Here is a 14,267-nt window from a genome sequence, read left to right on the forward strand (position 1 = left end):
TAAGGGGCTGTAGCCAATTCACATATAAGAAAGATCATGTATTGCTGGGCAAGGCTAAGATGAATATAATTAGCATAAATATAAATATATATATATTTTGGTTACAATTTAAATTTTTTCCTGTCATAAAGATGTATCTATATATGATCATTCAAATTTTTATTGGCATAATGTTGTAGCTGATTTATTTTTTTATTTTATTTTGTTTGTCTTCTTTCTCAATGTGTAGGGGAAAAAAAGCATGTGTCTCTTACAGCACAATGGAAGTGATACCGCTGTCTTTGTATCTGTAGCTGCCAGTAGAAATGACCAAGCACATACACGTGTTCCACACAGTGCCGTTGGTCATCTCTCTCTGAACCATTAACTTAAAAAACTGTTTCTGCCTTTGCCTCATGACGCATATATGCTAACCTCTACCTGTGTGTATATCTGTGTGTTTGTGAACATACATATATTCAGGAATATGTGTATGGGCGCCAATGTCTATATTACAATATATTGACCTATGTATTACAGTAGGTCTTCTGAGGTTTTTGTTTTTGCTTGACAGTGTTTTTCAATGTGGTTAACTGGAATCCTGTTGTAATTAGATTTCTTTTTCATGAGGTGCGAGGATATGCTGCTATTTATGTCAATATAGGAGCATTATCTGTCGGTCTTTTACTTTAAAAAAGAGGGACAAGACTTTGTCAGTCCAGTTTGCTGCCAAATGTTGTATATAGCGCAACAGCTGGACACAAATCTGACAGTGCAGGTTCAGGTAATGTGACATCTGTATGCTCACGGCCATGTTCTTTTCTGACACCAAAGAGTTGCTTAATTTCACAAAGTTGTCTTGATTTTTTTTTTTTTTTTCCCTTCTTCTTCATTGTCCCCCACCCCCCCAGCTGTTAAGAGTCAGTCAGGAAAGTTTGATGACACTGTTAAGAAGTCTAGTGTGTTTAAGGAGGGAGGGGACGATTGACTTTGCTTCATCTTATGGGTATGACACCTTCATTGTGCCCCAAAATGCTGGACACTTGTCAAGTAAAATCAAGGAGTTTCATTTCAAAATGGGATTTCCACCAATGGAAATGGAATTTAACTGAACGGGTGATGTATGAATTCTCTTTTATTGCAGTGTATTTAATCACTGAAATAAAGAAAATGTACGTAGAAAATGTTGGGTTAGCAGTTGCAAGATGGAGATATAGCATTTTCGAATAAACCCCATTTAGATGGTTTATTTGATTCTACTGTCTACTACTGAGATAAACCCATTTGGAAGAGGGTTTGGGTTATGGGTGATGTGGGTTTTGCACTATTTTCTTTGCACTTAAAATTATTTTGTTAGTGGAATTTCTTTTTTTTTTTTTAATTCCTCTGTCCCATTTTCTTATGTTTCAAAGGACCAAAACATGACAGAACCTATGCTTATTTATGTCATTTGCCAGTTATGCTGATTACTTCACTCTCAGATTTGTTTTTAATGTCAACATTAAGAACATTAATGTCCAAGCTGTGGTTGTGCATAATTAGCCATCATCCAGACATGACAATGAACATTTTCTGGTATATATTTAATATGCTCATCTCAAATTTAAGCTTTTCTCCTGCAAAACGAATCATCTCCTTTTGAGTGGGCCGCTGAGTCTTTTTACAAAGTGCGGCCTCGACTTTAAAGTGCTTCAGTTTGCAACATATATGTCCTAAATGGTCTCTTATTGCACATTGAAGGATGCATGATTATTAAGTGTTTACAAACTTGAAACAACCATGTATATTCCCACTTAGAGATTGTCTGTTCTGGCATTTGTATTAACCACCATGCTGAACAAAACTGTCCTCTTCACACATCCAGAGCGTGTCCCATTTTCATTTGATCATGCCAACTGTACACATGCGAGAGATTATATTTATTTTTTACTGGTACATCTGTTAACATTACTGTTTGCTTCATGAAAACTCTTGCTCTCCCTGCGCTGTAGAAATGCGTTGCAGTTGAAGCTAGGCTCAGCACCGTGCAGGAGAGCTCAAGGGTTTCTCACTCGCCATACTTCCATCCATCGGTCTTCTGGGATGAATATCTGTGGAGTTGCAGTATTTTCTCATAGTAGGCAATTTTTGTACAGTTTTATTAAAATAAATTTCACATGGATGTCTGACTTTATCTGCTGCCACAATTTAGACTGTAGATACAGTATATATAGATATTATTGTGCAATGGGAAATAAATGTAAAACTAATCATAAGTTACGTGTTTTCCATTTCATTTTTCAAAACTGATTCTTTTGCCCTCCACAGGTCAGAGTTCAGTGTCTGTGCTGGATTACTGTGTCTTGCTCAAAGACCTTTGGGGTGGCTTCTACACTGAAAAGCCACCAATCATTTTGATGGATAGCTTTAGAATAGGTGTGTTTGAAAGTATGGGTTCACCATAAATGTGCCAGATTTAGGCATGCAGGCATATTTCCAGCTGCAGTCTCGGTTTTTAGAGGAAACACTCATTTTTCACATGATCAGCTTGATTTCTTTATAAAGGTTCACTTCCACTGTGGAAGATCTTTTGAAAGTCTTTTCTCTGTTTTATCCACTTGCTCTCATGTAGGATCAATAAACATTTTTTTTTATATTTTTACTTCTAAAGTTTATATATAGTAGGCCAGACAATTTGTATAATGTATGTAAGATATTGTATGCTTTGAATTTGTCACAAAATTTCAACTTGTTAGCTCAGCCTTCAAATAAAACAAGTCAGAATTGAGAAAATAACTTGAAAGTTTAAGTTATTAACTCAAAATTTTGCGATAACAAAATTTTGACTTAGGGATGGCAAAAAAAAAGGAAGAAATATGTTTGTTAGGTAGCTGCTTTGTGGAATGTATTGGTAAAAGGTCCAGCCCACATAACGTGTAGGCTCTTTGCAGGATATGGATTAAGCTGAGTCCTAGAATGAAGATCCCCACCCACCTCACCCCATATGCACACACACATCACCCCATATGCACACACACATCCCCAACCCCAGGGTGTTTCGCCATTCTTTTTTTTAAAAATTGAACTAGAGATCCAATTTTTCAATATATGTGAATTTTAGAGATTATTTGAAAAATTCTGTCAAGTTTAGATTGGTTTTTTTTTATGCATCAAAGGGACAGTCACATTTGCTGACCTAGATGGGAAATAAATAGATCTGGTTTAGGTAATGGCTGTAAATACAATTTTGGTGTTATTTTTTTGTTGTTTATTTTATTTTAATAACTTTGCACTGTGCGTAACTATTTTATTTTATTTTATTTTATTTTATTTTATCGGTGACTAGTCCTACATTTCCCAGCAGCCCCTGCAGGTGGCGCCGACGCTCTAAGAACTCCCGTGGTCTGGCGGGATCGAACTACAGCGGTGAGCAAAGACCAGGAGCAGCAGCATCCTCGCTGTCTGACGAACCGGCGGATGGAGCGGAGGGACAGCAAACTTGAAAACGGTGAAAGCTGGAGACAAAGTAAGCTGCAACACGTGTTCTCAATAGCTATAGATGATTTTTATGTTTTGTATTGTTTGGCATTTTAGGAGTTATATATCGCTGTGGTTCAAACGAAATTGTTTGTCTTTGCTTCGGATGAATGTTTTTGATGGACCTCTGCGTCTTGCTGTGTAGCCGCCGCGATGAATGAAACAAAGAGGATGGACGCAGACTGAGAAAAACTCCCAACTCTGAACGTTATGAGCGTTGTGCCTTATTTTTTATTTTTTATTTAACAGAAACGTATTGGACTCAGTTAAAGAGTTTTTCTCCAGCTAAGGTTAACTTTATGTCTCCGTCGACTGCACAAAGTAGCAAAGTAGCCTTGTACACAGAAGTCTAGCTGGCTGCATCAAACAGAATTGTTCCGTGAAACTTGATTTTTTTTTTTTTAAATCTATGTTTCTTTGTCCTTCCCCCAACTTTTAGCGATGTCACAGGCCGGGTTCACCAAGAGCATCTAAACCGGAGAACTTCAGCAGTGCAGGTGTCTCAGCCTGGGTTTGGTTAAAGGGCAGCTGACAGTTACTCTGGTATCTCTTAAGATGCCTTTGCTTTGCTATCTAATGCTCTCCCCACAAGCAATAGATGTGTTTGATTTGGAGAACTAAGTTGGATACTGTGTGTAAGGTGGGAGTCTTATGGACCTCAGTGCTGGACTGCCACCTCACAGGCCCAGCACAGCAGCACCAGTGTGAATGATGATGTCCAATTTCCCCCTTATATCCAGTCTTAAGATGAGCCAGGGGGCAAATCTCGTCCTCCAGTGGCTGTCTAAGCTCCACCTGGCCCAGTATGTGGAGTCATTCCTTGACAATGGGTATGACGACTTGGAAGTTTGTAAACAGATTGGGGAACCAGACCTGGATGCCATAGGTGTGCATGTTCAGTATCACAGACACAGGCTGCTCACAGCGGTGCAAGCATTAAAAGAGGAAGACAAAAGGAAAGCACCTGGGTACTATTTCACCTTAGAGCCTCTGGATGCTTCTGTTTGCCACTACAGCTCGCACTCAGACAGAGTGGGTGACTTGAGGTCTCACGCACAGACTGCAGGAGTGCACCAAGCCTCCTGTCCTGGAAACCATAACCCGAGGTTCACAGATTGTAACGACTTTGTGACCTATCCCAAACTGAAGCTCAAGGTACTCATACGGGATAAACTTGCAAAAGATGGCATCAACCTGGGACAAGCGCCGTACACCCACAAGGTAGGATATTTTTACATCCTCTCTTGCAGTTAAGTTGATAATAAATGCTGGGTCTTTAAGAGCTGTCTCATTGGATTTAATATGCTTACTTTGCTGTGAAAGTGATGAAGAGTGTGACAAATTTCTTTGATAGTGCTGACGTCAAGTGATTCTTCTTCGAGGAGGTGTTGGAGTCTCTGGCAAAGGTTTGCTGAGGCTTGCAGTAGTGTTAGTTTACTCAAAACAATTTCCATATTAGGGCCAAAGTTTATTGGATTAAATCTAATTGAATTGACTGAGTGGGTGCTTGGTGAAACCGTAGCAAGATTTGCAGTGTCCTCTGATCCTCACTTTAAGTTAGGGTGGATTTATGTGCAGAAATTTCTAATACAGTGACTGTTTTTCCAGATTTACTGTCGTCTAAATGGCTATTTCACATATCTCCCAGAATGCCATGTTAGAACGTGTTCAGTTCAAGCTTTTAGAAGACATCCTGCTCTGCCATAATATTTTGCTGTAGGACCCTTCACACTTCCAAACTGGGGAAATAAATCCATACTGGCATTGAATTTGAGTACAAAAAATGAGAAATATCGTGTTTTATAATGAAACATTTGTTGCATCTCCAGCTGTTTGTCTCTTTAGCCATTGGTTCCACCTTACAGTACAGCATAATACAGTAGAAAGTAAGTTATCATAGTTGTATTAAATCTCAAAGAATAACTACACTAACAGTTCTAACTTTTTTATTTTTATTTTTAATAGCTTTTTTACATTCAATTTTTAAGGTAAATAAACAAACCAAAATACAAAAAAAATAAACAATGCTACAGAGATGCTGCTAGACTGGTATACTGTATAAGGCAAAACAGGCTGTAACATCAGTAATGCAGTGGGACAGTATCCTGCACTTGCACAGTAGTTTGTTTTATGTGGTGAAATCCAACAATATATGAATCCAGTCCATGTTCTGTAGTCCAAAAATGTGGCAAATCCAAATCATAATCAACCCCCAGAAGTTCTAGTGGCCTTCCCCATTTCTGCTAAAAAAGACGAGTCCTTCCATTTATTATAGTGTTCAAGTTTTTCCATATTCACACCCTCTGAGGTCAGAGATTTTCACATGGAAATAGAAAGACTTGGCCTTCCTTGCTAATATTAAGAGGCTGGATCAAATCCTCCTTTTCTTTAAGGGAGGTGGGAACCTTCCTAAGTGGACATAGAAGTGGATTTGGAGACAGCTGCTGACCTATTGCTGTGCAGACACTTGAACATACTGCCATCCAGAACGTTTTGATTTTCAAGCAGTCTACATGAGATTTACATTTGGGACAGTTTGGTGAATTCTCTGTTCTGTACTTACTGTAGATGTACAGAGATGTGTAGATGTGATGCAAAAGTATTGTTTTAATACTTTATACCTGTTACACCCATCATTGACTATTACACATTTGAGCAAAGTACACCGGGATGGTCTTACCCAGGTTGTGTTTTTGCTGCTTAATCTTGAGAAAAGATTTATTGGATGTGAGTCTGTCAGGGTTTCTAGTGAGTTGTTGTTCTTATACACAAAGCTTCTGATCTGTAAATATTTGTAGAAGTCTTTATTTGATATATTGTACTTTGAGTGAGCTTTCAGTGAATCAGATGTTTTAAATCTCCCATTCTCCAGGAGGTCAAAGATTCTAACAATACCTTCTTTTTGCCAAAGTGTAAAGTTTGCTCAATTTTACTGGTTAAGCACCCATGGCAGAAAAAAAACAACAAGCAAGGGTTACTGATCTCTGTCGACAGTGGATCAGTCTGCCTCGATGACTTACTGACAGCATGTCATTTTATTTCGAGGGATTTTCTCCCATCCTGACAACTGCCCTGTTTGTGTTGGCTACAGGGACTCTTAGTTAATGTAATTGCAGAGGATAGCTGTTCTGCTTTGGCATTAACCAAATCCATTCAGTCCATAATACACTCAGCGAGTGGTCCAAGGCCAGCCAGATGAAAAGCTCAGCGACACGTTTGGCTTATTTTCAACAGCCTGTCTCAGACAGGAAGGTGTGACTGATGGATTTGGGATTTGATTATAGCACAGAAAACTGATGTTTACTATTTAACCAGCGGTAAACATGTCTTTATTGTAGCAGACTGTCAGAATGAATCCTTGCTAGCAGCACTGATGAACACTCCCCCAGCATATCTTTACACTTTCAGACCCAAGGCACAGTTGTTTCTCACAGCAGTGGTGCTTAGCCAAGAGAATCATACTCGTGTTGATTATTTGTCTTTCCTCGATTGATTCAAGTTTAAAATGCTGCTTATCAACAATGAATGAATGTGTTCTGAGGCGCTAGTCAGCCAGACGCAGCTTTCTAGTTTGATTTGTATCAAAACGAGTCATATTTGGACCCAAGTGCTTGTATTTGTGCTTCTCTGTACCAAGCGAGCCTTGTGCAGTGTTTTCTGCATTGCCATTTACTTTATTATTGAAAGTCTAATTAGAAAAGTTTACTTTAACCATCTGCATTGACATTAACATTAAAATAATTGCAAGTTTCACATGCTGTTCATGAAAGATTCAGAGATAACTACTAAGTGCAAAGGTGCTTTGTGATTCACTTCCAGCCTTTTTCTAGGTTACAGCCACACAGACAGATTCACCTAGAAAAGTTTTTGTTTGGAAGTCTTTAGATTTGGTGTCAGCACAAGTATCTGTTGCCAGTGTCCCAGTGCCAGACACTGCAGGACACCCCCCTGAGGTCCTGTGTCCATGCTATGATGGGTCAGAGACTTACACAGTGTTAGGCAAGTGGTTTTTAATGTTGTGGCCAATTCAGCTGTATCTCTCTGGCCTTCCACTGTGTGTTTAACATTTTGAGTATTATGTCATCCTGCTGCATTTCAGCAAGAAGTGGGCCAAAATTTTTGGCTCATTAAATTTGGCCCATTCGATCCTTCTCAGTACTTGCACTGCGAAGACATGCATGATAATTTAATTCATTTACAATGTGAACGAGTCTCTGCTTGATTTGGTAGATCATCAGTAAAGAGGGATTTAAAACAATCAGGTCAAATTGGTTGTTATGCGAGCAGAATTTTGGAGCAGTTTGGGCTTTCAGCTTCATCAGATGTAGCCCATTAAACGGTTGCAGGATGCAGGTATGTAGGCCAGTATGGCCCATTTTCTCACCAGGAATAGCATACAGTAGCTTAAGGGTAAGCCCATCTCTTCCACCAGTACTTCAGTGCTTAAATTTGTGCAGAGCTGGATCTTTTACTACTGTAATATTGTATGCTGAGAGTTAGACATTATAATATATACAGTTCAATGATTGTATTGTATTTTCCTGGCCTTATTAACCAGAGGGCAGGGATGTTTTAAAACCTAAAGTATGCACTGTGTAGTGTACCGTATGTTACTATTTGTTTACGGTTAATTTTTATTTTTAAAAAGTGCATATTAGATTCTCTTCACACCACGCCATCTCTAGTTTGTCTTCCTTTTTTTCTTCTTTATTTTACAAGTGTGCCTCACATTTGCTTTGTCTGAGTTTAACAGTAGAGTATGTCCTCAGGCCCTCTTCTGTCTCATATTCTGGAACCACAGTGGTTTGCATTTGTAACCACATAATGTCTGCTGTACTCTGTAACACAATCAATTCCCAGTGAACAGTGTGCATTTCTGATCATTCTGTACACATGAATTGTTCACACAGACCCAAAGGCCTGTTACAAACCTTTTTTTTTTTTTTTTCCAGGGGGGGTAAAGCTGATTAAGCTGTAAATGATCTAAGTGCTGGTGACACAACAAGCAGTTTCCTGAAAATGTGACATGAAAAAATAGGTGAAATTTGGTGCTTCTAATTCATGAAGTTACTGTTGGTGGAAACGGGAGTCTCTTCTGTGCTGCGGAGATGTAGCCTGAAACAGAAGTTTTGTCTCAGACAAGATTATTAAGGGTTTTTTTGTTTTTGTTTTTGTTTGTTTTTTTTGTTTTGTTTTGTTTTTTTATGTGCACAAAAATATTTGTCATTTGTCAGTAAAGCATACATCACATTTCATCAAGCCCAATCCCTCTTTGGAAGGGTTTCCCTTTTATAGCTGTCTTAACAATGGGCTTCAACCCCCCAGAAGGCCTCATTGCAGCGCCTCGCTTGAAAACTGTCCTGGTGAACAAATCTTCATAAGATTTTTCTGTGTTGCTTCTCCAGAGGATCAGAGGACAAACAAAACCAGCAGGCCCCTTTTGACAGAAGAAAAGACAGTCTGAATAGAGCCTGGCAAAATACAAGATCTACAGCAGCTGACAGCTGTCTGTGCCTTTTGTCACTGTAAAATGGAGACTGAATAGAATGGCTTTTGTTGAACAAAGTTGGTTTTAAAACACCAGCACTGCGCACAAGTGTAACATTACGTATATCGGGGACCTGTACATGTGCATGAATCATAGAAGTGGACTTTTTGTAGTTTTTGTTCAGTTTCTTTCAGCGCTTCATGTAGGTCACCTCAAAAAATAGTTCATTCTCTTCTGATGGCATGGTGACGCAGTGGTTAGCACTTACTAGTGCTTTACTAGGTGAAGGTCAAAGGTTTGAATTCTGTAGTCTGCTGGGACTTTTCTGTGTCAATTGTTTTTCTCTCAAAGTCCAGAGACATGTTGAATTAGAAAGTCTAAATTGCATTTCTGCACGTGTGAACTGTCTGCAGGGTCTATCCCAGGGCTAACACTTTAGATCTACAGCGTATTAAGCGTGAGGCTTTACTATTTCTAAGTGTCTTCTTTTGTTTTTTGTTTTGATTTTTTTTTTTTTTTTTTTTTTTTAATTTGAAGATGTCACCTCAGACTGTTACAGTTTCTGTTGTTTTTGTTTTGTTTTTGGTCTGTTTTTGTGCCAGTAGACAGGTTCCACAGGGGATAAGTAAAGAGACTTGCCTCTTTTTAATCAACGAAGAATGTTATTGTTACAGTGAGTCAATATTTCATCTCTAATTTTTTGAATTCATTTGACTAAGCTTTTGCTCAACATACCGGTACGGGCAAAGTTGATCACGCTCTTTCTTCACTCAGATTTTTGGATTATGAGCTGAGTCACTTTTAATCTGTTCAGGTGCTGCATAGGAACGCATTTTTCATTTGTAGTCAGATGGCAACACACAGTATAGTATATTAGTCATGCAGGGTATTTCCTGCATATAAGAAATTTTGATCTTCCCCCAATGGAAAATCACCAGGGTTGTATAAAATAGCAGGAAAATGCCCAAACTTCTCTTAAATAAGTTCAAACGGACCAATCATCCAGACAAATCATGCTTGTGTGAAAGCCTCCACTCAAAAGCCTATTTCGAGCCAGGAAAAACCCTGGCATACATAAACAGTGTGGGCATACTGCACTGTGATGTACTTTTCTCATGTTCTCTATTACTGCTGTCTTCCTGCTCGCCCTGTAGTGTACTGTGGGGTAGCCCAACTATTGACTTTACTCGTGTTATGTCAGTATAGATTAGCTCAAACCACTGGGGATTTGCAGAAATGTTGCTGGAAAATTGCCCCTATGGTGCTGAGGGATAGTTGGGGGCAGGGTGATTGGATAGTATTGCGCAGATCATTAAAAAATGTAATTTGTCATATTTATGATTTATAGTTTGGGATTAAGTAAATTCCTGTCCAGCTGGTTCATCAGCTCACAACTAAGGTGAAAACTTCAACTGTATAATGGCAGCTGTCAGTGTACCACATATTCAGTATCATATGACTACTGAGCAATATCAAAGATGCATGCTGCTAACACAGAGAATACTGTTCTATAAATAATTTAAAGCAAAGCACTGACCTGTATAAGCTTAAGGTTGTCCAGGGTCACTTGCTCTGTATGTATATCCCTCTATCCAGTTAAATTTTCTTTTTAATGGCCCTCTGCCTTCATGTTGCTTTTAAGTAGGAATTATTCAGTAGAGCATCTGGAGGAGCTTTGCCCAGTGGAAGCAACAACACCACACACTTTTACCAACACCATTTTAACACCATGCTCATTTTGGATTTAACTCAAGAGGCTGTTTTATTTTGTTTTCCTTGAATGATTATTTTTGAGCAGTTGTTCTATGTACAGATTTCTTTTAAGCAGCCTTACTTATTTAAACACGCCTCAGTCTTCAGCCTTTATTTCTCTAGTGCTTTGGCTTTTGTTTTACAAGGCTAAATAGGTCTTTGAAACTATGTGGTGCTCTCAGAATTTAAATTGCTGTGTTAGAGCAAGCCCCTCTTTTCTTTGTGCCAGGCACATGTTAGAGGAAGCTGAAGTGAAAAGGGAAGTTTTATTTAAGTTTGTATCAAAGAGTGCACTGAGCCCAACAGTGAACTGCTTTGATGAGGTGTGGTCATTTAATTTGTTTTGGAAGAATTCAAATAGAAAGTTGTACACACTTTTTTGTGCTTACCTTCTCTGAACAATATTAGCATGTACTCTATAACCTTCACCACATGAAGTATATAGTAGAGGTAATAGAGTAGTTCAATCTTTATTTCTGTATTAAAAGTTTTCTCTTTGCTGAGCATTCGGAGACTTCTGAGACTAAAGATTAGCCACCATACCTGAGGCCCGAGTCACACAGGCCTAGAAAACCGGCTGGCGACCACCTGGCAACCACTAGTTGCTAAGGAAAAATGTGTATTCCTTGACCAGTTGGTAAGTGGTTGCAGGAGGTTGCTTTCTGTTGCTAGGTGAAATTGGTACCAAAGAGGTATTCAGTACTGTACTGAAAACCTCCTTGAGAGAGCTTTGCTTGCAGTTGTTTGGAGATGCCAACTTGTCTGCCAACACTTGCAAATTACACGCAAACTGAAAGCGGTAGTGAAACTGTGAAGAGTGCGATGGAAACTGGAAAAGTTTGGACATTAAAATGGATATGGAAAAAGAGTAGCAGACTACAAAAAGAAGAATGATACAGTTAAGAGGGCAAGAAGTACATAATCTGTCAACAAAAAATGAGAAACTGACTGCAATGAAAAAAAGCAATCCAACATCTGTGGGATAGTGCCAAGAAATTAGACTTTAAGTGATGACAAATTGCTGATTTGTCCATAAAACCTTTGACCACACAAAACCTTTGTATATTGGATGTTATCAGCTGAACAGTTAAAATTGTATTAGATCATGACATTTGCCTGTTTTTTTTAAAAAAAAAAAAAGAATAGGAAACAGCCCCACCCGCACCTTACTTGCAATACAGTGGCTGAAACCATGAATCTATTAGTGCTATATTTCTTCTAAAATTTAGGTCATATATGGAAGCAGCTTATCGTTTGTTTACATGCTGAAACTCTGTATATAATTCCACATGGCACATATGAATAATGTGAGTTACTTCACTGCATTAAAGACAACCATTACAAAGAGCACTGGTACATTTTGCATGACTCTTTTTATAGGAAGCTAGTAAATGAATGGCAAAATTTCTTTACTTAAGCACTTATACGCCTCTGAAATTGTAAAGGTTTTCATCCTTAGTGCAGCTCTCTTTTTAATGTAGTGTGCAGCTGTTGGGGAATTTAATTTTTATTATCTCTGCCACTATTCTGTCCCACATTATCCTCAAGGAGAGCATCACAAAGGAAGGTTAACATTTTTTTTTAATAATTTATTTCAAAATGTGCACTGACACAAACAACAAAAGAGACAACACGTGTGGTTATGTGGATGCGCATTTTGTGGATACACAAGACATAAATAAATAAAAATAACAACAAAGGGGGCACTAGGGTGGAAGCTGGGAAAACTGTCTTATCTAGTTTATCTATCTCCTGTATTTCTCAGGGATTCAAGTTCTACAATGTTACTGAGCAAGCAGTGATGGAGAGAGAGGAATTCTACAGCCTCAGATAGTAGATAATCTCTCTGTCACTGTAGACATGAAAATAATTGTCTGAGTACCCTGAAGTGCATTGTGAGCAAACATTTGTGTCACTTAAACCCATCTTAAACACTTTTCTTTGGGTGAGGTGGGTCCTGGGAATTGTTTTATACTGTATCAGGTGTAAATTTGCATAGTTGGTTATGGAGAAAATGTTATTGCAGATGTCTAGAAGTCTGGGATAAAACTCCAGGTCATTTTTTCCAGTTGTGTATAGGTAGAATTGTTAGTACATCAGTATTTGAAATTACCTTGTAAAGTTATTTTTCTGGATTGTATGATTTTCATAATTTCTTCTGTTAATCCAGAGGGAAGTAGTGGGTTATTTGTTATGTTAATCTTAGATTAATTATAGATTTCAGTCATTGGTATTGGAAAAATTGCTCTTCACCAACTCTGTACTCCTGGATGGATCGTTTTGAAAAAGATGATGGAGATGAGTGATTCCTTTGTACAATTTGTATAATGGGAATTTTATTGTATAATAGGAATTCTGGGTTGTGCCAAATTGGGGTGTATTTATGTGGGGATAGTGATGATTTGGGAACTTTTGTTTGCTTTCCATCAGGCTGTCAGAGTTGCACTAATTGGATAATATTTTTTAATTAAAAATGATAAGAAAGGGATAAGAAAGGGTAATTTAATGTGTTTTTTTTTTTAAGTTGATTTTATTCTATATCCATCCATAATTTATTATAGTTGTCCTTTTGTATCCATTTGATTAAATCTTGTAGTTCATTAGCTATGAAATTGCGATGAAAACTCTGTGCTTCTCGTCCACCATGTAATTTATTATTTTGTAGTGTTGATATGGCAATTTTGGGTTTCTTGTTTTTCCAGTAGAATTTTGTAGTTAATGAATTGAAGGATTTAAAAGCATTAAGAATAGCTAATTAGTCTGAGGTAAGATTTTAATTTTGACTAGCAATTCTGCCATGTAATGATAAGGGAAGGTGGATCCAGGATTTGCAATCATCTCCAATCAGAGAAGTTATTGATTATACTGAAATTTTCCTGTAATTAGTTATGTGGGTCTTATAGATATAATGATAAATCATCTGCATAAAGACTGATTGTGACTTGCTGTCTTGTACTTCTTTTGATCTTATTGTTCTGGTGTATTGCTGCTGTGAGTGATTTAATGAAAATGGTGAATAAAGATGGATATAGTGAGCATCCTTATCTGGTTCCCTGGTGACGTGTGAAACTTTGCAATATGATCCCATTTGTGGTTATTGTGGTCCTGGGTAAAGTGTACAGTGTTTTTATCCAATTGATGAATGACTCTCCTGGGGTGCTGAATGGAAAAGTCCAGTTAATGCTATCAAATGGCTTTTCTGTGTCTAATGATACTATTATTGTTTTGGGGCAAGACTTGGTACGTTGAAAAATCTGCCAATATTGTCGGTAGCATTTCTAATTTTAATGAAGCCTCTTTGGTGGATTAATATTGGAGTGACTTTTTCTATTCTAATAGCTAGAGTTTTAGCAGTTAAGTCTCTTTATTAATGAGAGTGAACAATAACTTGAGGGATGGTTTGGGTCTTTGTTGGGTTTCAGTAGGAGAGTAATAGTGGCTATATTGATATGTCTTGGTATATTGGAAGTTCTTTTGATTTCTGTGTTTACTCTTGGGAATAATGGTGATAATATTTTCCAGAAGTGTTAAA

General features: G+C 37.9%; 1 protein-coding gene across 3 annotated transcripts in view; it reads left to right on the plus strand.

The window, feature by feature from the left end:
* The first annotated feature begins 4,226 nt into the window (after positions 1–4,226).
* sash1b (SAM and SH3 domain containing 1b) overlaps positions 4,227–14,267 on the plus strand; it is a 58,697-nt gene continuing 48,656 nt past the window's right edge. For all 3 annotated transcript variants that reach the window (XM_030718290.1, XM_030718289.1, XM_030718292.1), the window contains exon 1: positions 4,227–4,716. In XM_030718290.1, coding sequence (XP_030574150.1) covers positions 4,243–4,716 — 474 coding nt within the window. In that variant the 5' untranslated portion in view covers positions 4,227–4,242. The remainder of the gene's footprint in view (positions 4,717–14,267) is intronic.

This window comes from Archocentrus centrarchus, chromosome 22 (genome assembly GCF_007364275.1).
Source record: "Archocentrus centrarchus isolate MPI-CPG fArcCen1 chromosome 22, fArcCen1, whole genome shotgun sequence".
NCBI classification, from domain to species: domain Eukaryota; kingdom Metazoa; phylum Chordata; class Actinopteri; order Cichliformes; family Cichlidae; genus Archocentrus; species Archocentrus centrarchus.